General features: G+C 44.1%; 1 protein-coding gene across 1 annotated transcript in view; it reads left to right on the top strand.

Moving 5' to 3' along the window:
* The window catches only part of LOC144781616 (prospero homeobox protein 1-like), an 88,105-nt gene extending 69,744 nt beyond the window's left edge, over positions 1-18,361 (top strand). The window contains exons 4-5 of the mRNA XM_078660560.1: positions 16,075-16,269; positions 17,664-18,361. Of these exons, the coding sequence (XP_078516686.1) occupies positions 16,075-16,269; positions 17,664-17,849 (381 nt within the window). The 3' untranslated portion in view covers positions 17,850-18,361. The remainder of the gene's footprint in view (positions 1-16,074; positions 16,270-17,663) is intronic.
* Positions 18,362-26,874: the final 8,513 nt, after the last annotated feature.

Below are 26,874 nucleotides of genomic sequence, written 5' to 3'. Positions count from 1 at the left end.
CTCAAAGTTGTTTTTCCATCTATTAAGGGATTCAAATTAGATATTTTCCATCTCCTTTGTAGTTCTTTCAATGCCTCTAAATTGACTACTCTGTCACAGCTCTGTTGCTTTAATATCTGTATGCAGCTATAATTTCTTGTTCTCTTGGGTTAATGTCTCCAAGTGTATCATTATATCATTCTCTTAGCTTTAATGTCTATGTAGGTGCTGTCTCTTGTTGAGTTAACATCTCTAAGTTGGGTATTCTTTCCTTTTTAACTCACTCATTTTATTTATTTATTTATAAATTTTGATTTAGCGCGAACTTGACCCAATAGGGTTTAATGTCTGTGCTCTTATTCCTATCTTCTAGTCGTAGTTCGTTTACTCTACTCCAGTGGTTCTAAAGCATTTGACTTACGGGGACCCCCACTTAATCATTACTGGAATCCGGGGACCCCATTGCATCATTATTGGAATCCGAGAACCTCCCACCGAGTCATTACTAGAAGCCAGGGACCCCGGCCTAAGCATTGTTGATGATTTGATCTTCAAAACAATACCCAAACATACAGAAAAAAAGGATTCATCAAACAAATACACAAATGATTACACATTTTATTTTTTTCTTAAACACATATAAATGATGTTTTTAATTTTAATAGAAAGGTTGGAGCTTTTCTAAATTCAATCGAGGCCACTCATTATCCATGCAACATTCTGTTTGATTATTATTATTATTATTATTATTATTAAAACAGTTTTGTAAAGCGCGTGGTTACCCTAGAGCATCCCAGCGCTTCACCAAACAGAGTAACAGATTAAAAGAGAGAGAAGCACAGTGGTTTAACAAAAGAGAAAAGTTTTCAGTTGTTTACGAAAACGCAGAAGGCATGGCTCCGAACGTAAACCTAGGGGAAGTGAGTTCCAAAGGGTTGCAACCCTTACGGAGAATCTCCTCCCTCCTGAGTGGGCCTTTTTGACCCTAGGGATCATGAGTAAGTGTTGTTGGTCTGAGCGTAGTGTTCTACTTGCCTTATATGGGGTCACCAGCTTTTGAAGGGCAGGAGGGCCTTTGCCTTGCAAGATTTTATGTGCGAGGCAGAGAGACTTAAATTTCACCCTTTCTCGCACTGGCAGCCAATGCAGCGCCCTCAATGCGGGTTTGGCCGATCGTGACATAGGGATGTTGTGGAGCATTCGTGCCACCGCATTCTGCACTTGCTGAAGTTTGTTCAGAGTGATCTCGGGGGCACCCAGATAGATTGCATTACTGAAATCTAGTCTAGATATAATCAGGCCCTGGATCAAGAGCTTCCGGGACACAAATGGAAGCAGAGGCAGCACTTTGCGCACCGATCGGAGAAGGCCGAAACAGACACCAGCCAGTTTGGTAGCCTGGGTCCTGAAGGAAAGATCTTGCTCCAACCAAATGCCCAGGCTCTTGATCTCAGCCTTGGGTTTGGGGGGGGATCCCAGGCAACTAGGCCAGGCAGACCGGGGGAGTAAGGGACTTTTCATCCCCATCAGCATTATCTCGGTTTTTGAGCCGTTCAGCTTTAGTGCTGATTCCCCCATCCAGGTGTGGACTTTGGATAGGCAGGAATGTAGCACCTGGGGATTTTCCGTGGCCTGGGAGAGGGCAAACACCAGCTGGGTGTCATCGGCATAGCTCACGATTTTGATGTTAAATGGAGCCACCACATCCTCCAAGGGGGCCATGTACACATTGAATAATGTGGGGCTCAGGGAGGAGCCCTGGGGCACTCCACAGTGCAGGTGGGTGGATGCCGATCGTGCGCCCCCTTCCCAGACCTGGAAAGTCCGTTCGCTAAGAAATGACCTGAGCCATTTCAGCGCTGTCCCCCTCACTCCGGCATCTGACAGTCGCTGAAGTAACACTCGATGGTTAACAGTGTCGAACGCTGCACTGAGGTCCAGGAGGATCACTGCCACTGATCCTCCTGAGTCCAAAATGCAACGTGCCTCTTCCGCGACTGCCAGCAAGGCGGTGTCAGTGCCTTGACCCGGGCGGAAGCCTGTTTGGGAACTTCTCAGCACACCGTTGGACTCAAGGAAGTTGGATAGCTGGAAATTAACCAATTTTTCCGTGATTTTACTGAGTCCCGGAAGTAGCGAGATGGGCCTGTAGTTCGCCATGTCAAGGGGGTCTAGGCTAGGTTTTTTTAGGAGGGCTTTTACTATTGCACCCTTCCAATTGGGTGGGACCACACCGGCACCTAGCGAGGCATTGATTACCTCCGTGATAGGTTCCACAATGGAAGGGGCAACCAGTTTGAGGATCCTCATGGGGACTACGTCCCGGGGGGAACCACTCTTAACGGACATTAAGACTTTAAGAGCTTCGTCCTTAGTGACTGGTCCAAAAGACTCCAGGGTCTTCAGAGGTCTTCCCTCATCCACGAAGGGCTCGGCTCCTATGTCAATTTGGGGCAGTGTAATCAAAATTTTTTCAATTTTAGTGTGGAAGTACTCTGCTAGATCGTTGCATTTTACTTCCTGATTTTCCGTGGAGGCAGGTGGCGTAGGAACCCTCAAGAGCTCCTTGACCACTAGAAATGTTTCTCTGGAGGAGTTGGAGGCATTGCTGATTCTCTCCTCCAAGAATTGGGTTTTGGCGCACCGGATGGTGAGCTTGTAATTCCTTATGGCCACTCGGTATTCAATCTTACAGGCTACTTCCCAGTTCTTCCTCCAGGCACGTTCTAGTTTTTTACAGGCCCTCCGCATAGCCCTCAGCTCTGGCGTGTACCACGGAGCGGAGCACTATCTATTCTCCCTCCTTCCTGCCAATTTTAAGGGGAGGACGGCGTCGAGTGTGTTAGACATCCATCTGCAGAAATCTGCTTCCGCCAGTACTGGGTCCTTCGCTAGTGAAGGGCGTGAGGCCTCCAGACTGCGTGACAGGTTTTCCACAGACAGCGTGGCCCAGGGTCTTTCAGGCGCACAGACACTGATGGAGGGGGTACTCTCCGGGACGGTTTGCCAGGCAAAGGGGACCATAAAATGGTCCGTCCATGGAAGAGGAATCGGGGAGGCTGCTTTCATAGTGGTAATGTTAGTAAAAATAGGATCCAATAAGTGACCCTTATTATGGGTAGCCTCCAGGTTTATAAGGTTAACCTCACAGGTTTTCAAGTCACATTGAAGGGCTGTCGCCGACCGGTCTTCCTGGTCGTCGAAATGAAGATAAAGTCTCCCAAGGCAATGAAGTTTGGCGCAGAGGCTGCAAGAACCATTACCGTCTCCATGAAAGAGCCGATGAAGTTACCATTACTTCCTGGGGGACGATAGACTAGTAACCAAGACATCGCCACAGTAGGTGAGATTTGGAGGGAGAACTTACAGCTCTCACAGTCCTCCACCTCACCCTTTTGGGCTCTGCATACCAACGAGTTCTTATACAGAATAGCAACACCTCCCCCTCGACCCACCGGTCGGTCCTGGGTATGGATTAAAAAACCAGGAGGAAGGGCGTTCACTATATCCGCTTCTGAGCCTTGCATGAGCCATGTTTCTGTTAAAAACAGAATATCTAACTTGTGTTCCTGAATAAGGAGGCTGACTTCCAATGAATGTCTCGGAAGAGACCTACAATTCAGAAGGGCTGAGCCTAGAGTGTATTTAGTCAGTCCTTGATTAGGGGGGCTACATAGTGCACAGTAAGTAAATGGTTCGGTGCCCTTCTGCACTAATGTACAGTGTGAAGATGTTAAGGGGCGAAGCCGAAATAGTTCAGCACGCGAATAAGTAGTTGCAGAACTTACTGAATTAGGCAGAGTGGCTGGCCCTAGGCTCGTCTGGGCTCGGACGGGCGCAGACGGGCTTGACTCTGGCACGACTCCGGCGCAGGTCCGGCGCGTCCGCGTCCGCTGCGCGGAGTCATAGCTGTCCTTTATGAGCGCTGCTAGAGCGCGTCACTCACCAGCCCACACCCAATATGGCCGCCAAAGTCGGAAGAACTAGCCCTCGGCGTCTGTACTCGGCCGAGAGCTGTCCGGGGGCAGAGGGACGGGGGGAGAGGTACACAGATCGAAGGGTAACACAAAGGAAGTCTCTACATGCTTTTTAGATCAAACGTGAGAAATGCGAGCAATTTAAAAGCAATAAAACGCTAAAAAGCGCAAAGTACAGAGGAGAGACCTCCCGGCTTCCGCCTCAGGAGGGAAAGTTAGCTGCTGTTTGTAAACGCAAGCACTGGCTCTCAGGACCCTTTATGAGCGCTGCTAGAGCGCGTCACTCACCAGCCCACACCCAATATGGCCGCCAAAGTCGGAAGAACCAGCCCTCTGCGTCTGTACTCGGCCGAGAGCTGTCCGGGGGCAGAGGGAGGGGGGGGAGAGGTACACAGAGCAAAGGGTAACACAAAGGAAGTCTCTACACGCTTTTTAGATCAAATGTGAGAAATGCGAGCAATTTAAAAGCAATAAAACGCTAAAAAGCGCAAAGTACAGAGGAGAGACCTCCCGGCTTCCGCCTCAGGAGGGAAAGTTAGCTGCTGTTTGATGCTCCCACTAATCAATCTGAGGATACTAATTAAAGTTTTAGCCTCCAATTTCAAATGTCTTCACATTTACAGTACGTTTTAAAATGTACAGTTGTACATTTAGCTACTTTATTTATAGATACTTTTTTAATATGTTGATATTATTTAATTTTCTAAGTAGTCGGCGAACCCCTGAGTAGGCTTCATGGATCCCCAGGGTTCCCGGACCACAGGTTGGGTACCACTGCTCTACTCTTCAAGTTCTTGTTTTCCCTAGTCTCTTGATTGCTTTCTCTGGTTTGCTATTCCTTCTCCTTTGCGCCCTCGCTCCTCTCAGCTTAAATATTTGAAAGTCGAAAGAGGTAGGCAAGATTTAAAATCTGGAGTCACAGCTGAGTCACTGGTTGGAGTCACAGCTGGGTCACTGGTTATAGTCATATCTGACTCACTGGTTGGAGTCACAGCTGAGTCACTGGTTATAGTCACAGCTGACTCAGTGGTTGGAGTCACAGCTGAGTCACTGGTTTGAATTGGGCCCCAAGATCCAAAGCACTGACCAAACCACTGTCCACATCACTTTTTACACATGGGCAGGAGACATTCAGAACATATTTCTTTATTGGTTGTTTTTAACACCCCCAGAATGTTAAAGTAAGGAGGGAGAGCGATGGAATGGGGAAAAAGGAAAGGAGGAAGTAACGTTGAGTGGGGAGAATCAGCTGTTAAAGGCTGAAAGGTCTAAAGAGACGAGTGAATCTATGGTTTTTATGTTCCATTAGAAGCCACTGTTTTCTTCTGGGGATACAGCAGGTGGGGATTGGGGATATCTCAATGGATGACAACTTAAACTGCGTAATGTGTTTTTGCTGTCTGGGATCTGTAAATCCAGCTTTGGCCATGATGGCTCTGTGAGCCAGATTGCCTTGAGTTTGGGGGATATGTTTGTAAGGGTTCACTTGAGCCTTCTCTTCAAGGTTTGGCTGTGGAGACTAGGAGAAGTCCCATTTATTGGATGTTGTTATAATCAAGCCTGGAGAAGTACACCACAATGAGTGAGGCACCATAATTGTAGTGTAAGAAGGAGGACACTTTGAACTTGGTATGGGTAATAATTACAGGTTCTGAATGCAAATATATAACATTAAAACAAGTAAACTGGAGTGTTTCTCCATTGTACTTAGTAAACGTTATTTACTTTTTTAATTATATTAGAATGCTTTACTGTCATTCTTCAGAAACATCCTGGCTTGGCTCTATTTATTCCTACAAAAAAATGTGTCTCTAGTAAAAGTCACTCCACCATTGTAATGATTTTGAAATCCTTTCACATGTGTTACATGGAACAGCTAGCATGTGTTTCAGCTGTGGCTTTTGGAGCATTCTCAAGGCTATTGGTAGAACGGCCCATCTTTATAGGGTTGTTTTATGGTGCATCAAGTAATTTTGTGGCAGGCACAATTGAGTTCAAATCTTTACTTGCAGGCACATTAAGACGTTCGTCGTCCTGACAGACGTCTTTGGCATTCTTCCTGCATCATTGACATGCCCACCACTATAAAGTAGTTATTCCTTTTCTTCGTGTCTGAGTTGATGACTCTAAGTAGGGTATTCTTTTATATTTCTTGGGTCAAGCTTCCTTTGGATTTGCCTGTACTGTTCAAGCGCTCCTTCAAAGACTTTTGGAACATCCCCCTTATAAAAGATGACGTGGTGCACTTTACACTTTGGTAAACAGGTCTCTTCCACTGTTCACCTGCACGCCCAGCTCTGCCTACCACATATCCACCAGTTTTCGCGAACTTATTTTTTCTCCAGGGAGGGATAAGACATGGGTTTGTGCAGCTCATGTGGTTTGCCTGCACATGTTTATTCTTCTGTACTTATGTATGCTTTGAGTCCATACTTTTCACCTTCCTTTTAGTTTTCTTGCAGTGTTTCACAGGATTCTGCATAGGTTAGACAGCCTCAGCTTCAAGGAACAGGGATCTCGCATGTTCTTTCTCTCAGCCAGACACACATGAGATGTGGGAGGAGTGCCTGTAGCCTTCCCACCCTGTGTCATTACACCCTGTCTGATCCTTTTTCAGTTAGGTCTCTGAAGAACACATTGCTCTGGATGAAAGTCTAACAAATCTATTAGTCATTGAGGAGCACTGGGTAAGCATATCTTGAAATGTGCATTCCCTCGCTCTTGGGCTTCTGTTTTTCTCTGACAAATTCGCTGGGCCAGCGCAAGACATCATCAGTCAGATGATGGACAGTTCTGGTGAGCAGCCCACCAGAGAGCAGCATCCTGGTGCTCTTAAGGTACAACATCTGGTCAGGTCCGAGGCTACTCATGCTGCTAAACACCACATGTGGCCAGGGTAACTTCTGTGCCTATTGCTGGCATTCCCCAGTAGTAGTCACATATGACCTGGCACTGGAGACTGCTTTGATGTACCAATGCAGGCTTACACAAGGGGGCATTTCAATGCTTAAAGCTTGATGTTCATCCAAGGAAATTTCCACAAGGAGACCATTTTTTTTTATTAGTTAATGCTTCAGAAACCACAAACGTGCATCTCACTCAGAGGGTCAGGGGATCCCATAATTTCAAGAGAGTCTGGATTCTTGAGTTGTACTATCTGCAGAAGTGGTCGGCTGTGTTGGACCATAGCTGTGATGATGTTGCTGCTCGATTATAGAAGGTTTACGGGGGTCATACATGGAAAGTCAAATTGGGACCCATCACATTTCCTCAGAATGTTTCCATTAGTGAAGGTGGCCTCAGGATCCCCACGACTTGCCTACTGTTACATTAGTATGACCCAGGCTTGACCCATTGCTTCCTTCTACGTTATAAGTGATTAGGGGTCATACGGAGGGGTGTGCCTAGATCCCCATTTACCTTTCCTCTCTCATAGATTGAACAATAGGAATTGTTGTCCATTAATTGCTGGAGATGGTTCTTCAGGCTTATATTTCCCCACAGATGAAGGATCCTATGGAAGGCTGTACCATTTAAATTACTTCAGAACCCTTCTGCCAGGAACGCAAGTGCCAGTGCTGACTCTGTTCTGGTGGGAACATCTTCTACCCCCTTGGGAGACTTTGCCTTTATGAGGCTCACCTCTCCTTCTCATTTATCACAGTTAAGACACTTATGCAGTGATCCCTCAGTCTTCTCACAGTAATAAAAATTTATGAAATGCTTCATAGAATGCATCCACAGTGTCAACCATGAACATTTACAGACATTTCAATCACAATGTCTGCGTCTGGAGTATAACTTTAAGTAGCAATGAGTATTTATATTTACCCTCGGGGTATGCTATGCCTGAGGAGTAAAATTACATTGCATTCATGAAGCGCATAGGTAGAAACGTGTCAGAGATTGATTTTGTTCCATGTAGTGACGACTTTGGCCAGGCACAATGTAAAGTCGGAACAGTGAATCTCATGCCCATGGTTTTTCGCCCACTAAGCCACGCTAGACAGAGACAAGCCAAAAGCAAATCAGTCTTGATCCTGCTCCAATAGGAACAGTCCTGCCAGAATTATCAGGTCAGGTCTCCTCCTCTATCTACTATAATGCGTCTGCAAGCATTCCAGCGGAGGTTAATTCAGCCACTCCTTCCATCTCGTCCGAATACAGTTGATAATAGCAGTGTACGAGTATCATATGATTTCCTTTTTCATCTATACTAATATAATAAAGAGAGAGCCCAAACCTTTGAGGCGGGTAATCTCAGGAACCACAGCACCAATCACAACACCCAATACAGCGTTGGAAAGGGCAGTTGCAGCAGAAGGACATAGGCTATGCAGACGCCCACCATATACATTTAAAAGGTAAAAGAACCGTGCCAGCAAAGTAGTCCCTTGTGGGCGTGTCTGCGTTGTGCTGTGGGCGTGTGCTGGGGGCTTGACAAACGCTGGGGGCGTGTGGTACGTTCCGCCCTTCATGCCATGTCTCATATCGTGTGCTGTGGTCGTGTGCTGGAGGCGTGGGCGTGTGCGGGGCGCGGGATTACGAAAAACAAGCGAGCGTTGTGCCCAATATTTCAATGTTTTTTCTTCCTAGGGGCTGTACATTCCAGCTCCGGGTGTCCACCCTGCTCCCTTTAAATACCCCTGCACCCCATAATCATAACCCACCCTTACTCCTTAAAATACCCCAACACCCTTAAACACTAACCCATCTTAACCCTATAAATATACCCTGTACCCCAAAACCCAAACCTATCCCTAAACCCTAAAAATACCCCTGTACCCCAAACCTAGCCCTGAACCCTATAAATACCCCTGTACCTCAAAACCCAAACCTACCCCTGAACCCTAAAAATACCCCTGTACCCCAAAACCCCCAAACCTAGCCCTGAACCCTAAAAATACCCCTGTACCCCAAAACCCAAACCTACCCCTAACCCTAAAATACCCCTGTACCCCAAAACCCAAACCTAGCCCTGAACCCTTAAAATACCCCTGTACCCCAAAACCCAAACCTACCACTGAACCCTAAAAATACCCCTGTACCCCAAAACCCAAACCTAGCCCTGAACCATAAAAATAACCCTGTACCCCAAAACCCAAACCTACACCTGAACCATAAAATACCCCTGTACCCCAAAACCCAAACCTAGCCCTGAACCCTAAAAATACCCCTGTACCACAAAACCCAAACCTAGCCCTGAACCCTTAAAATACTCATGGGTTGTATGACATTACAACGCATGCTTTTACCACGCATGCTGTTACAACACATAGCGCTTTGGGGTGCTGGATAGTGAATAGTTTAATTTACTATTCCAACTCCAGTCCCCGTGGATAGTAGGGAAGGTGTTGGATAGTAAATTACATCTATTCCCTATCCTAGAGCGCCCCCCAGTGCAATGCGTTGTAATGGTTTTCGTTTTAAAACCTGCGTTGTAATAGCACTGCGTTGTAAAAGTTTCGTTGTAAAGGATGTTTCCCATACTGATGTACCCCAAAACCCAAACCTACCCCTGAACCCTAAAAATACCCCTATACCCCAAAACCCAAACCTAGCCCTGAACCCTAAAAATACCCCTGTACCCCAAAACCCATACCTATCCCTAAACCCTAAAACTACCCCTGTACCCCATAACCCAAAACTATATCTGAACACTTAAAATACCCAAACACCACAAAACATATACCTCAGTACCCCAAAACATATACCCCTATACCCATACTTACCTTATCCAAGCATTTAAAAAAAACATGCTTTTACCATTCATGCATTTACAACGAATTTCGTTGTAAATGTATGCGTGGTAAAGGCATATAAAATGTAATGCCATGCGTTATAATGGCATTGCGGAGTCATGGTACTTTCGTAATGAAAGTATGCGGAGTGATGGTATGTGGAAAGAAAGTTGGGGAATAATGGGTGTTTACCCTCCCCCAGGAAGTACATTGGTGGCACGGCGGCCCACATCTCCAGCAACATACTCATATTTTTTCACCACCGATTTGAAAAATGCACAGGTCTCTCTCATTGATGGCCAGCTCGACATACACTTTTAGACACACCTCCCGCCACAAGTTCTAGAATTGCGAACTTTAGAGCTGGGGAGCTACGTTTGAATCTCGGCATCAGCTCAACATCCTGTGATTCCAGGCAAATCGCTTTGTCCCCCCGTGCCTACCACAAATGAATGTGTTCTTCTGTGATGTAAATTGTGCTCATGCCATGTTGTCGAGTTTGCGCTATATAATATTGCAAGGAAAAATAAAGTAGGGAAACTCGAGTTCACACACTACTGAACGCGCACTCTTAAGTGCATCAGCAGTGCACTGTGAATCGGAGCGTTTCACAGGCCTGTCACAGATAAGAAATGCTATCAAAACGAAATCCTACAAAACAATATACTACTGGCTGGCAGCAATTCATACCCGGACAACGTCGGTACAGGCTGCTAGTAATTATATGAAATTTTAGGAAAATAATGCAAACTGCAGACCCGGTATTTAGCGCAATTGTTATTATGAAATGCGCCATCACATCCATTTTGGAGGCATCTAAAAAATAGTGCTAAATCGCACGTATCACAGACAGTAGCCGTTCGCGTTCTATTTGTTCATATTGTTCCTGTGCTTCCACTGTAGAATTTTGCCCCGAGTGGACACAAAAATTACACAATGTGTCAAAATGGCATAATTTCAGGCATTTCGTATAAGAAATGTACCACAAAATGCCGGAAATTACGAAAGATTACACCAGCATAATGCACGGCCTAGTTGTTAAACACTATTTTTATGGATTCTTCAACATATGTCTATATGATCCAAGGTCCTAAAGTGTTTGAGATTTTAATATTGTTGAGCTTAAACACACAATTTTCATAAACAATAAACAAGTGACACTGAAGATCACTTGGATTATTGTGGTTACATCATCTTCTAGCAACTAGAAGCAACTTTCAATCTCTTTTACTGAGAAAAAGTGGTCATCGAAACTCTGTTATCGTCTTCATCAAATGTTTGATATGATTTTTGCATGAATGCGGAGATTTCCCTTCTTAAATTCACTTCCAACGGACCTTTATATGTATGTTTTATTGGGCGTACGGCTCTCTCTGAATTCAAGTAAAAACACAGGTAGGCAGGCGCCCGAGGCTTCCATCTCTGGCTGAGCTTTTTCCCATTATCTGGAATGTTCTCTGTAGATTTTTTCGATTGGGGTGGATTCACAAAGGGCTTCCACACTCGTGGTGAAAGCCCAGCAGTCATGGTGGTGGTGGTGGGGGGGGGGCATTTGTGGCAGGGGCCCCGTATTTGTCACGCGACTTCCGCTATGAGTAACTGCAGTGGGGAGGTCCTGCCGCACTGGCACCCCCTCCCTGCCCTCCCACCGCCACGACTGCAAGCCTCCGTCACAAGTGCGGAGGGCCTTTCTGACTCGGCCCCGTTGTGTGCATTTGTGCACGCTCAGTCAGTTTCAAGGAAACGTCAAAGTTTTTTCAGTATCTTGTTCTACTGGAACTGATTCCTAAAAACTGTGACATGGGCTGAAACTAAAAGAAGGCAAAAGTCAGGCACACAGCTCAACGTTTTATAATATATGAAACACACTGTAATAGATAACAGACTCAAGTGACTGGTATCAGTTATTTTTTGTTTAAATCATGTATGCACAGAGTATCTAGTATAACATCATAGGCAACACACATTACTTCCTGAAGAAGTTTTTGTTGAATCTAAAAATCTAAAATGCAAAGATATAAATTAACTAGCAAAACTCATGATGTTGGAATTGCCATTGTGTTTAGGTCTCCTTGGGCGCTCCCGAGAATTGAAAACAAAAATCATATTCATTTTATCGATAAAAGAGACTTCTATTATAATGATTATGTAGAATCCAGTTTAGAGCCTGATTTAGGGTAAAGCGGGCAGCCCTCCGTCCGTCAGGGTGACAGAGATCATTACCTCCGCCACCACTGCTGTACTACCCGCCCCTTATATTTAAAGAGCTCCGCAGACTTGTAGAGATATTTATGTGATGAAGCCACCATGTTTTAGGCTGCCATTCCACAAACTTTCTTGTTTTCCAAAAACAAACTTTCAAGTGTGAACTTGTTCTTGAGAAACAAAAAATAAAGGACCTAGGCGCCTTCAACATTAAAATCAGGGATAGTTTCCTGGCTACAATATCATGCAATTGATTATTTGTATTTTGTAGATTACATCCTTAATGTGTTTTGTTGGCCAATGTAAGTTTATGATTTACATATGTTTATTTTAAGACCAACCTTGGTTGAGACCCTTTAGGTAGGAGAAAAAGTGTTGTTTATTATCCTATAAAAATTTTTAGGTCTCGCCTACGCAACGCGCAAGCGCTGCTTAGGAGGAGACCTTTTGGAATCGCTCAGGACTTTGCTTGAAACTCGTGCATGTTTTGCATTGGTTTCTATTAGCAATTGTGCACGTTTGGCGTTTCCCTTGCGGGATGGTGCAGCAGCACCATCTGTTTTCAATTATCACGCTTATCGCTGCTCGCTCCCACAAGGTAAAGGCTGTCCATGGACCTCCCTGTGTCTCTTTAGCCCGCAGCTCTGTTCGCTCAGCGGGTAAGTTTTTCTGACCGCCTCTGTTAGTCACAGCATAATACACCGAGGCAAGGTAGTTTACTGTTGTTATTTAGAAGATAGATTGTTTCCAAAAAGCCCGATTTACCTCAGCAGCTCTGTCCGCTCAACGGGTTACTTTCTCTGACCGCCTCTGTGAGTCACGGCAGCCCGCAGCTCTGTCCGCTCAGAGGGGAAAAGCCGCAATGATGGAGGGCCCTCGCTCCTTTCTGCTGTTCGCCCTTTCTCTGGCGATTTCATGGATCTTTTATCATTCACTTTCACATAAGACAAACAACACAGCGGCTGTCTGCTATGGGAACCGGTCGAGCGCAGGAGGGGGGCTCAGAGCTCCAACTCATTTAACTCGGCGGCCATTTCACTTTTCCACTTAGCGCCGAGGCTTGCGGTAGTCGCAGTGCTCGACAGACTCTATGTCCAGCCAAATAACTAAGACAATGTTTTTGAGTTAGCGCATATTATAGCAGTTTTTACCGTCTGTGTAACAGGTGTTGGCAAATACACATTTAGTAGTGGACGGTATCTCGCCCAACAGTGTTGAGGTTTTTTTTCTACTATGAAACGTGGTTGTGTATATTTTCTTCAAGTAGAAATATTTGCCAACTGAAATGAGCTGGAGAACATGTATGCTGAAGGTGTTGAAAGCCTTACATGCTCCTTTCTCTGTGGTTTCTGTTCTCTGACTTTGCCTGTGACCTTAATTGCTTTTCAGCTCTTGTTTATTTGGCAACCTTCAGAATCCCACAGATCATTCTTGTGGGAGGGGGTTGGCCTGGGGCAAGTAAGTAAAGTGGATAAACCTCCCCCTCCTGTGGTGAACTCGGTGTGCTCTTGCGGGGTGAGCTGTTCAGAGCTACGATACTGGCAGCATTCGGCCGGAATGTTTTCTCTTCTTGCTGAGCACCGGCACTAGTGCTCTGCATATAGTCCTTCATGGTTAGTTAATGCATCGTGAAGCTGTTAGGATAGCTCAGCAAGCGTAGTGCACATTGCTGTGATTTGTGTTTGACCTGCAACAGCTAAAACTGCGCGCCATGGTGGGGGAAGTGTCACATTACATAGCGCCAGAAGGCAGCTGCCTACAATGGCCCTAACTTAACACCTGCCACGGGCAGCAATCACTAACTGAAAAATAGTGTTTAGCATAGTGTGTTGCACGACTGGTATTTTGCTGCTTCTGTAATTGCATTTAGATATATATCACAACAAGTAACATTATATCTACAACAAGCCGGGATTCTTGGCTTTGTTTATGGTTGCATAAAATAAATAAGTAACAATTATGGCTTCATTCAATAGCATTTTGAAAATGCTTTAGTTCTGATATGATGGGACTTAGAAAGAAGTATAGCGAGTCTTTTTGAAGTTACCTGAAAGGCAATGAAGGCTAGTATTCCTGCAGAAAAAAAAATCACCTGGGGTGACAGCAAAAATAGAGAGCGAGATGACCAGTCCCCCACCTGCTTTTTAAAACTGTTGGTGCTGAGCACCGGCACTAGTGCTCTGCATATAGTCATTCATGGTTAGTTATGCTTCTAATACCTCTCTCTCTCTCTCACTAACACTCTACCTCTCTCTCTTACTAAATAACTTTCTCTCTCACTAATTCACTCACTCACTAACTTACTAACTCTCTCACTGTCTCACTAACTAACTAACTAACCAACTCTTTAACAAACGAACTAACTTTCTAACTTCACTAACTGTTACCCAGGTACTATTTCCCAAGTTTCAACCTCCTGTTATTTATGCCACATAACAAAAAAACATAACAAGCAAGCATTAGCACACCCAGAAACACGTTGCCAGCATTTAAGAACAAAATTAGATTAAGACATTATTTATAGGTAATACTTTTTTAAATATAATCTTTCACTTGTACGTAATGCTTTCTAGGTCATATATAAGGTAGCAAAAATGCTTTAAATACTTCTTTATTATAACTTTGCAGTATTCTACAAACTAATGTACAGCACAGCTTAAAACATAGGGAAAGTCAATATCTCTGGCTAAACACTTATAAGGTCCCAAAGGCAAGACCTATTGGCCTTGCCAATGCTTCTCTTTCATGTATCTATGAAATGGACGCAAACAAAGGATTCAAGGCGGTTCATGAGAGCTCAGACATTTCTTTATATTACTTCAGGTGGACCACTCATTAGCAGCATTAACATATGTTGATTCTCCGTGCACACAATTATTAAATTTTCCTTGAATCTTCAAACTTAATGTTGTGCTACTACATGTTGTACTGTGTCTGGCAGTGCCTCTCATTAATATGAATAGATCAGGTCAGTCGTACCAGTCCCCGGTGGCTGTGCGCACTTTTTCTATGAAACCAAAGGTTTCTTCTCCAAATTCAAGACGAGTTTATATCCAATAAACAAAGCTTTTTCCACTCTTATGCTTGATTAGAAAATTATTTTATTTAAAGAAATATTTTCTTCTTTTCTTTAAACAGCGAAAATCCATATATAATTACTCAGTCTCTTTCACAACCCAATGCATTTCGGGTCTGCATGGACCCTACGTCTGGGGTCTAGAAATACAATGAAATAAAACAAGAGCCATATCAGTCCATTATTCTGGTAATCTATTAGTAACTAAAGTGTTGTATTACTCGTTACTGTATCATAGTCTAAACAATATGCCATGCAAGTTCAAGTCAACATTCAATAGAATGACATATGTATATGTAATGACAACGTTTAAATATATACCCCTCCCACCACTATCTTTCTTTTTCCTTTTCCCTAACTACTTTGTGGATAGCTGAGCAGTAGATCAGGACACTTTTATTTTGTTCTTCTTGCTTATTTAACTATCAAAACTGTTATCTAAATAATGTAATTGTTAACAGTTCGGGTGGTGCGCAAGACTTGCCACAGCTGGCTTAGATCAACAATTTACTTGGGCTATTACTTTTTTGTGAGGACTACGCAATGGATTTTTCTTTCAGAGTATACGGCCGGTTAGGCCGGGCTGTTTGAAGGATATTTTGGGCTAAGACACATGTTTTCTGTTTTCAAGAATGCTTGGAAATGTTCACATTGGTGTGGACGAAGGCGGTGGGTGGGATGTGTGTGTTAGTGCAAGTTACTTGCAGTACTTTTAAATTCCTCACCTCGCACTCCCTGCCCCTCACAATAAGACATGCCCACCACATCCACTCTCTATGTGCTGTTGCATTTCCATCATGGAGGGAGCAAAGAGAAAGCTGATTAAAGTGAGGGGAAGCAGGTGGGCATGATGGTGAGGGCTGCAAAGGGATTGCTGTACGAGTTGTGAAACGTACTTTGTATTGTACACAATGTGCCTTGGTACCCTTCGAAGTCACAGTTATATAGAGGCAGGGTGACTTTACAAGTAAATGAGTCACAGTAGTGTGTAAGTTGTAGATTTATTTGCATGAAGCCCTCAGCTTTCGATCACCAGTCTTCCCTTGGGGTTTTGAATTGTTATTTGCACTCACCATTCACTCTTATCTCTCCATAGTTCAACCGCTCCATCACCTCCCAGCTTATCAAGTGGTTCAGCAACTTCCGTGAGTTCTTCTACATTCAGATGGAGAAATTCTCCCGCCAGGCAGTGACAGAGGGGGTGGTCAGTGCAGACAGGCTGACCGTGACTCGGGATTCTGAGCTGGCCCGCATCCTAAACCAGCACTATAACAAGTCCAGTGACTATGAGGTGAGTGGACTCTTGTCAAAGTGTTTACTTTGAAGCCACATGAACCAGGCCTTGGAGGAAGGTAATGGTGCTGTGGAGAAAGGCTGGGATGTGGAGGCAGACATGAAAGACGGGATTAACTGAGCCAGGGCAGTCACGAGGGGTGAGGTTTAATGGTTAGGAGGGGCATATCATGTCACTGGTCCCATGCTTTTATAAATCTGCGGTGCTTCAGTAACCCTTATAGATTTTCAATTACAAGCAAGCCTGCCACCTTCATTAAAAATTAGATAACTTGGGTGGCCAGACCGCTGATGGCGCCAGACGCCATGTTTTCTCTTTGCTGGCAGTACGTTTTTTTAATACTTAGAAAGAACTGCTGCTTATTGCAACTGGCCAACTCTAGCTAAGTAGGGATGCCTCTGCTTAGTAATAGGTTCTCTGTGCCTCATTTGAGGTTGGAGGAACAGGAATCTCTAAATATGGAGGCTGTCTTCCACAAGTGAGCCGAAAGCCTGTGCCTCTGTCCACCTTTTGGGCTGGCGGACTGACTCTAAGACCTAAAGGTGACACTGAGTCTTATAGGCATTTCAGCACAACGTATTACACTGAATGATCTACATTAGGCTGTCTTGCAAATGCTGAATGTTACTGGGATGTGTCGGTGTACGTGTAATAGTCCTCACAAAGCAGCACAGGGGTACCATATAGGCATCAAAGATGGACAGAGATAAGATGCTCCTTGTGGGACCCTCAGCAGAGGGTTGCTGGAGTAGCCAGGAAGGAGGCCTGTTTCAGCTGGTGAGATCTGTGACCCAGGAATGAGGTGAGCCAGTTGAGGGTTGGACCTCCTAAACTCTTGCATGATGATTTGGGAGTATTTTGTGGTCAACTCTTTTGTTTGCCAAAGAGTGGTGGAGGACAATTGCACAAGTGTGGTCATGGTCTTAAGCAGTGAACAGTTCCTCTGGGTGTTGACAACAGTTTATAGGATCTTGGCCAGAGCTGGACACTGGTGAAAGGACTGTCTTTGTTCAAGGGTTCCAAGTCAACATTAGGTTTCTTAACTGGGTTAGTTGAACATGTTTTAGTTTCAAGGGAACAATGCCCTGTATGACTGCGGTATTGATAATTTTAGTGATAATCAGCACAAAGGCTTTCCTGGAATGTTCGATGATCTTGGCATTACAGATATAAGTCATGGGGGCACAGGCATTATCATATTGATGACCCTAGCTTCATCACCTTCTTGAGTAGTAATTACTTCACAAAAGTGGGATACTGGGTAGCCGAACCTGTACGTTTGGCCTTGGATGAAGGTTGTGGTGAATTATGATGTGGTCAGGAATGTATACGTGAGCCAAGTTATTGTAAGTTAATGTACTTAACAAACTTTTGTGGGTTTTTTTGTAAAGATTCCAGCCAAGTTCCTTGATGTTTCCCAAATCACTCTGCGTGAATTTTTCAGTGCCGTTCTCACGGGGAAAGATGCTGACCCTTCTTGGAAGAAAGCGATCTACAAGGTTATTTGCAAGCTAGATAGTGATATTCCGGAGGCCTTCAAATCCACCAATTGTTTGCTGGAAACAATGAACGAGTGAACTTGTGTGATCAGGGTTGGTTTCAGATGGTGTGGATCCTTGGAAGCAACAGCGAGGGCAAGCAGGGACAAACCAATTGTATTTTTTTATGGGACCTATTGGCTTAGAAGTGGCTACCTACCCACTGTTAGCGTTGACGGGAATCTCCCGTCCCTGTTAGAATGACTCTGTTGTGGGCAAACTGATTTTGCTGCTGATAATGAAGTATTTTAAAAGTGAAGTGTGCACCTATACTCAGGTCTGGCTAAATCTTGCACATTGCTCTGAAACCCTACAACCAGCTGCAGCCATTTCACTTGAAAGTTGAATGAAAATGTGACTATTTTGCACCTCAACCAGAAATACTTTAAATTACTACAATCTAGATACAAGTTCTTGCGGTTGTCATCTGACATAGTGAATGATGGAGTGCTCTGAAGTTTTAAAATTGTATTTATTTAATTACCAAGATGTTTGGGTATACTGTGCCCGTTTGTAATTCTTCAAATAAAGAACTTACATTTTGAACTGAATTGTTTTGTCAGCGTTTTATTTTAAGAACAGTAACATTTAGGTAAAGATTTAAGTTGAAAATATCCCAACAAAAATGTGATAGGCCACTTACTTATCTCAGGCCGCCCTCCAAAATTGGTTCATACATGGTTCACTTTTAATCGATGTGAAATACTCATATTTGTCTTGCTATGAAGGTGAATGTATTGGGCGTTTTGCTTTTTTAGTTCTGAATGTTGTTTTGACATAATCAGCTTCTAAGTTGCTTTTTTGCAACTCGATTTAAGATCCTTAAGATCTCTTTTTTCTTCTTCTAGTTCGACGTGCTGAAAGTGAAACAGGTTCATTTTGGCAAACAAAATAGTAAGTGAACATCAGCAACCGACCTGTAGTTTTTGGCAAGGCCCATTCGCAAAAAGAGGAGTTCCTAGAACTAACAATAGAAGATGTTTTTAGGCTGAGACAGAGGAAGCTCTCAAGGAATGAATCGTGGCCAATACCAGCGCCATAGTTTATCAGACTATCCCTAAATTATGAGGAGCAAAGGGAGAGGACACCAGAACAACCAGAACTCAGACTAATTTTCCGGGTAAATGTAGCTAACAAGCCACGCTACCCCTTGGGATCTGTTCTCAATAGAGGGCTAGGTTTGCCTCCTCCACAAAACATGACCACTTTGAACATGGGTAGAACTTCACCAATGTTTCATAAACACAACATTGTGGTTCATGTTGTATGAAAAAGGAATCAGTGAGACCAATGCCACATCAGAGACTGGCCTTGAAAAAGTCAAACACTTTCAGAGCAGACAGCATGATCTTATACTACCTTAAAAACCAGGATGGCAACACTATCAAACCAGCAGACAAAAGTAGTGCAGGAGTCAACCAGAATGTGGGGGTCTCAACAGAAATATCAGACCCCTGTCAGATGAAACTAAACCAGACCTAATACTGTCCTCACCACATAAATCAACAGAGAAATACAGTCGGTGAGAGAGGCAGAATGGACTTCTTACAAGTCTGCAGTACTTTAAATGCACTGCCCAAAGTACCTCATGAGACAATATCATTACCAGGCAGACCTATAATATTAGAAATAGGTTTCATGCTAGAATCTCTGTTACAATTTTTGGCTATTTCCGGATATACAGATGCATTTATATCCCGCAGCGGCCAGCACGGGTGGTGGGGCGGGGGAGGGGATTATAAAAAAAAAAGAAAAAATTTACCTTACTACCTGGTCTCTCCTCGTGTCGGTACTGGAACAGGTAGTAGGCAGCCAGGCTCCCCTGACCAATCACAATGCTGCAATGTGGTTCGGTACTCAGTCATTGCCTGGGGGCCTGAGCATGTTCTCCATGCAGGCTATAATGCAATTAGGAGGGTACCAACCCTCCTCCCCTGCTCTGTGAGCAGAGCAGCCCTGCCTCATCACGCAAAGCTGCCACAGCATGACAAAATAAAATTTAAAAAACATTATGTTATTATCACTATATTTTTCCTTTCTTTCACTGCTTCAAAGCTGTGGGGGAACACTCCTCCGCCTTAGCGGAGTAGCTGCCACTGTTTATATCTAAATATGTTGCCTATCCAGCAAAGTCTACAATAACAAATTAAAATATTCAATAGCCAACACCCCAGATCTTTCTGGTGGATATGCCATTTTGGGCAATATCTGCACATTAGGCCCGGCTGTTCATTCCTTTTTAGCTTTGATAAACTGTCAAGGACTGGATGCAGAGAAGGTCTTTTGAGTTTCCTTCTTGACTGACTGAGGAAACGATGACTCACTCCAATAGACATGGTGCCACCCTGCACTTCATAATACTCAAGAAAAGTGTTGAATGTCTCTTTAGGAGGGTCCCGGTTAGGAGGACCAAAACACAAATGGTAAAAAAACTCTTTGACAACCTTATAGCTCATAATAGAAAATGAATATTAATACAGTAGTTTCCTTGAAAGCTCCAGACTCCCCCAGACATCAGGAAACAAGAAAGAGACAAGCAGGGACATCCAGAAGTGAACCTAGTTGAAGTTCCAACTACAAGAAGCTTAGCTAGAATTCTCTGGAAAGACCAATATCTTGGAAACGGCAGTGTATAAGGCTTGAGCACGCCTCTTTCCTGAAATTCATGGCTTCAGTTTGGCACAAGACAGAGAAGCCCAAATTTACCATCCTTTGCTCTGCACTGACCTTCACACTCCAACCACTGCCCTTCTTGTCCAACGCTTCGTGCACCTTGCAGAGCACTCCTCCAGATGACTGTGAGCGGACAAGGACGCTCAGCCATGCACTGAGTGAGGCGTACATCAACTTGCTGCCTACAAGGCTTTATATGGGTGGCACTTGGCACCTGCACTTTTTTAATTCGAAAGGGCATGTGCCTGCTCGTTTTAGCTGAGATGTCATACTTTAATTAAAGTCATGGCCTCAGTTTCCCTGGTAGAGAACCACCCGCCACATTTAGAACCCCCCGCCAGGCACGTAAGGAACTGAGGGGCATATTAGCAAGGTGGCGCTATGAAATTATCGCCGCTTTTGCGTCCCTTTTTGTGCGCAAAGCGGCGATAATTTCATCGCCTTATCAGCAAAGACACGCTATTGCGTGTTTTGCTGATTTAGCCCCCCTTACAATAACGCCCAGCTTTGCATCTCTAATGGGATGCAAAGTTGGCATTCTGTACTAAAATAACTGGAGAAATTTCGCTAACCGACATTTCTCCAATTATCAAGCTGCACGCAAACAAGCAGAGCACTAAGAAAAGTAGCGCTAACCACAGTTATTGCTACTGTCCTTACGCCTGCTTGTAATCTGACTTAGCCATGTAATCCAATGGGAGGTGGATTACATGGCTAAAACCACCCTGCCCTATCCGCAAGGTATCGCTGGTCGCCGTGCGATTATCGCTGGATATCCAGTGACAATCACACTGTTTTCCAGCTAACGCATGGATTTCTATCGCTTGGGAGAAAAGCGTTGCTGATAGCATGCTTTCTCAGCGATAGAATCCAGCATTAGCCTGCGATAATTATCCTCGCGCTAAAAGCGCTGAGCGATAATTATCGCAGGCCCTTGCTAATATGCCCAGGATTCCCTTCAGTGGAGTGGCCACACTGAGGGCTGCACTGAAACCTTGCCAAGCAGGCCTCATGAGATCCGATTTGCTCTGTTCTGCTTGCGTAAGTCTCTAGTTTAATTGCAAAACATTATCATTGATGGTGTCGGACTGACCCTTAACTTCCCCTTGTGCGTTTTTCAATTCTCGTATTTCCTCAAAGATCGCACAGAGAATATCTCCCAGCTGGGCTTTTTTAGCTGAGGCTTCCACCGAGCCCACCCTTGACTCGATCTGAGGGGAATATTATCATGACAGGCGATTAAATGTGAAGGACATCTAACATGGGCTTCAATTGGAATTCCACAGAGCATATCATCAAGCCCATTATCGCCGTTTTAGTGGCAGTTTTCTGCCGCTAAAGCGGCGATAATTTTATCGCCTCTCTTGATAATATGCCCCTGAGTTTTTTTGTTTTCTGAAAACAAACTCCCAAAGCGTAAGCTTGTTTTCAGAACTTTAAAAAGCAATGTTTCTGACACTCAGGGAGCTCTCTCCCTGCTTGTGGGAACCATCGTTCCTCTACCTGAAAACTCCATGTCTCCCACATCCGACCTAGGTAAGAAAAACAAGTGAAACTCTAACTGACCCCAGAGCATTTCATACAGTTAGAGATGGATGATTATTAACAGGGAGTTATAGAATGAAAGGCAGGCGTTATTGATAAGGAGTGTTCTTGATACAGGAAGTGTTCTAGAGTTATTGAGTGATGGTAATAGGATTAGAGTCAGAGGGTGCCGTACAGCTTAATACACAGGCTATAGTTTCTTAAATTAATCTGTTTATTTTAAAGTTTGCATGTGAAGCTCATAGTCAGAACTTTTACGCCCTAGCACAGTTTGTGGGGGAGGAGAAGAACTAGAAGCAATACAGATAGTCTGCCCAAGATGTCAGTGGGTGTTAATACTTGGTAGAAGATATGCATTTCAGGCATAGGAAAATGCATCTCCGGTACTTCCATACCTTAACCTTGAGGGCAAACATATGCAGTTCGATACAGAATAAAGTTATCAAACCCCTCCCAAACATCCCCGAAACGTTTAAACTACACCCATCACAGTGCTTGTTTGTTTTCTGGTAGGTTGGCATATAGCCACGACTTTAGCAAGACGGCCTGCAGTGGAGAGATTTAGCTATAGAGTCACACACAGGGCTATAATAGAGTTAGACACAGAGCAATGATATTGTTAGATGCATTGATATAGAGCTAGAAAGGAGGGTATAAAGTTAAACTCAGGGTTTTGCAAAGATAGACACAGATGGATTATTGAGTAAGACATTGTTATAGAGCTATGAAAGGGGGCACAGGAGTCAGACACAGGTGTTATAGAGTTGGACACAGAGGGATTATAGAATTTGAGACAGGGCTAAAATAGAGTTAGACACAGAGAGATGATAAAGTTAGATGCATTGATATAGAGCTAGAAAGGAGGGTACAAGGTTAAACTCAGGGTTTTACAAAGTTAGACAAAGATGGATTATTGAGTCAGACACAGGTGTTATAGAGTTGGACACAGAGGGATTATAGAATTTGAGACAGGGCAAAAATAAAGTTAGACACAGAGAGATGATAAAGTTAGATGCATTGATATAGAGATAGAAAGGAGGGTATAAAGTTAGACTCCAGTTTATACATTTAGGCACAGACGGATTATTGAGTAAGACTTTTGGTTGTTATAGAGCTATGAAAGGGGGCTATACACTGAGACACAGGTGTTATAGTGTTGGACACAGAGGGATTATACGTGAAGAGCTAGAAACTGGGGGTCCCATTTACTATATTTTGACACACAGCAGTGCAGCAAGTCTTTCTTCTGCACTGCCATGCATCAAAATAAAAGGGAAGCAATGCGCGCATTGCTGTCCTTCTCCCCTGCAGCGGTGCACAAACAGCCGCCGTGCGTCAACACAGACACCCTTGAGTCATGTTGCAAGGGTGCCTGCGTTGTGGGAATTATTGTTTTTATGCAGGAAGGAATACCTTCCTGCACAAAAAACAATCATTGATGGCATTTTCCTCTTTCTATGCAGGCTGCAGAATGCAGCACACATAAAAAGTGGAGAAAACGAGGAGAAATAAAAGTATTTCTCCTTGTTGTGCCATTGCTACACCTCCCTTGGGGAGGCATTGGATTCTGACGCATTTTCCAGTTTTACAAAGTGTTGTAAATCTGGGAATAAATCAAGTTCCATGGATGTTGCGTGAGAACACCCACGGCAACACCTATGGAATGCCCCTTTCACCCAGAGTAATGCGTAAAAGGGGCCCATATTTACAAGCCAATGAAAAGTCACGCAGGGTGACTTTAAATAGCCATGTAAATATGGACAAGCCCATTGCGCCGCTGATGCGTCAAAACAAGTGACGCACCAGCGGTGCAATGGGCTTCTAAATAAGCCCCATGGGATATACAGTGAGTCACAAGGGGTTTAAAGAGTTAGACACAGAGGGAATTACAGAGTTAGATACAGAGGTGACATAGCGTTTGACCCAGGGAATATAAAGTTACACAAAGTTATGGTGTTAGGGATAGGCAGGTTTTAGAGATTTAGAAAGAGATGTTATAGAATTTGCCACAGAGGAGTTTAAAGAGTTAGACAAGAGCTACATGCAGAGTTATTACAGAGTTTGTGGTGTTAGCGGTGGGCGTGGGGTAGTTACAGAGATTACCATAGGGGTTACAAAATTAGAGAAACTGAGTTACGGCGGATTTAACAGGGTTAGAGTTAGACTGTAGGGTTGTAGTGCTGGGCATAGGGTCGATACAATGTTAGACGTGGGATTTATAGATTCAGAGACAGTAAGGGTTTATGTATTTAAAGGCGCAAAGTTAGAAAGAGAGATGGTCAAAGCGTTACAGATATAGGGATTATATTTATTTGTTTACTTCAGGTTTTTATACAGCTCTTCAGGAAGACTGGGAAGCTGATAGATTTGGAGCCAGACAAGGTCTTGAATACGCACAAGAGAGTTCTATTGTGTAAAACAAGTTACACTCTAAAGTTTGGTAAACATTGAGGAAACCTTGTAGACCACAGAGATGTAGGCAAAAATGAATATCTAATATGTCGAGGCCCACGTTGATATATTTCCTTCCGGGATGTTCAGTGTGCTGAGGAGTTCCTCCCCCCCTCTCTTTCTTTCTCTCCCTCCTTCCGGAGTGCACCCTCTAATTACAGCTCAGAGGGTCTCAGGTGAGGGAACAGCTGGCTGAGCATGGCATTTTAGTACAAATCCTGCAGAGATGGCTGAAAAAGGCAGATGATAAATCCAGATTACCCATCGCAATGCATTAGTGAGATGGGCTGAGAGCAGAATATGAGCAAATCCCATTCACAACTCCTGAGCTCTGGGGGTGGAGAGCATGCTGCTGCCCTCAGGAGGGCTGCATCACAAATTCCGCTCACAGCTGCTCCTCTCTCTGAGACTGCTCCCGCCATCTCATCATAAGAGCTCTTAGAGATATCATCTCCTGATCTCCATACAGAAGCCTTTCCCCCTTTGGGGGACCTCTCCAGCCCCCTCACAGAGGCCCCTATGAGAGACTACCGCCTTTCTTCATAGAGCTACACACAGAGCAGTTTTCTTCATGCCAATTTCATGTCCCCCTTTTTCACTCAGTTTGACTGCTGTCTCCCAAACCCATATCTGAGAGCTGCCTTGTACCCATAAAATCGAGATGGCGCAAACTGCCACTCACCACTGAATCCAGTGCGTAAGGCCGCATCAAAAGCACAGGTCTGTGTCAAGCCAAAAAATTAATTGCAGCCTTATATATTGCCAAGCTCACTAATGTTACCTAATATTCTGCCCTTAAACCTCTTGTACCCAAAAAACCCAAGAATTCAGCCCCACACTGTCCCTATTCCTAAGGAAGTACCAAATATATCATAACGTTCCTTAAACTGTCCCTATCCCCTTCCTGGACCATGTTGCTTATTCTGGGCCTCATTTATGAAAACTGTTGATTGCTGCGACAAAACAGCAATGCAACAGTTTTCACTGCACCCTCCTTCCGACACGATGTTTGCACCGTATTTAATGTATGGCGCTCCATGTTGCAAGGAGTTACAGATACGTCAGTATTACTGATGTATCTATAGGCGCAAAAGTGATGCATTGCTGGGGTGTGTCTGAAAACAGATGCAACTGCAGCAATGTGTCCTTTCACATGGGGCAAGCCCCATGTGAAAAGGCCTGCGTCCGTCTTACGACTGCTGTGAGGCAGGCGTGTAAGGATTTGATGCAATGGCGTCCTAGAAGTGGCGCAGTGAAATCTGATAGATTTCACTGTTCCACTTCTACCAGGCTTTTTGCGGGGTAACGCCCAGCCTTCATACATTATACTTGACGCAGGTATATTGTAGCAAAGGGCTTTACAAAGTGACGCATCTGCTTAGATGAGTCACTTTGTAAATAGGGTGCTACAGGGCGCATTTTTTACGCCGCTGGTGCGTAACAAAAAGCAATACAACTGCGGAGTGAAAGTGTCCCAAGGCCTCATAAATAAGTCCCATTATTTTAAGCAAGCCCAGATCTGTTCCTAGATCTAAGCTCCCAGCGGTCAGTTGATGTAATTGAGCCAGTGACAATCCAGCACACCGATGGTCAAGTTTTTGTCTCAACCCAGAGAAAATACCACCTTAAATAGTCACCCCACACCCAACAAACAACCCCCAAAAAAGAAAAGTTATGAGGGGAGGGAGGAAAAATGCTTAACTCTCTGGTCTACTAGGTTTATGGGATAACAGCAACAGAAGCCATCTCGCCTTCTCAAAGCCTAAGAAAAGCGCCATGTATTCCCCACCGTGGCCCCTTACCAAGTCCTGACTCCACAGCCCAGTGAACCGCACCACCCTCGCACAGATCTCACCTGCTCTTCCCCCAGGTACCCTTCAAGAGAAATGGCGGAACCAATCCGATGACAACTAAATAAAATTAGAATGGTCACTTTTAATAGAACAGGTAGATGTAAAGCCAATAAATGTTCAGCAAATGCCTTAAACGTCTCTCTAACACAAATAATATGTTACCTAACATTCCTGCCTTTAGACCTTCTCAATTCAAAAACCTAAACATTCAACCAGACACTTTCCCAATTCTTCACTAAGTCATGAACACATCATCATGTCATTTAAATAAAAACTTCCCTACCATATCTTTTTCTTTTCTCAATAACTTTTGCCACTTTTGCGCACCCTATCATGATCAATTGCATATGTAATCCAGCCAATGCTTTTACTCATGCCAAACAGGAAAACCCTGACCAGGAATTTTCCTGCCCTCCCATCTCACCCCCGTCATTTTAGTTTGGCTAACATTGTGCATAACCTTATGTGAAAATTCCTTACCCTGTCACTCTTCTCCCAAAGCTTTACCAATCTTTCCCTCAACCATAACAAATAATGGGCCC

This window comes from Lissotriton helveticus, chromosome 9 (genome assembly GCF_964261635.1).
Source record: "Lissotriton helveticus chromosome 9, aLisHel1.1, whole genome shotgun sequence".
In the NCBI taxonomy this organism is placed as follows: Eukaryota; Metazoa; Chordata; class Amphibia; order Caudata; family Salamandridae; genus Lissotriton; species Lissotriton helveticus.
The sequence above is the reverse complement of the archived record's forward strand: the minus strand, read 5'-3'. Positions and strand labels throughout refer to the sequence as shown.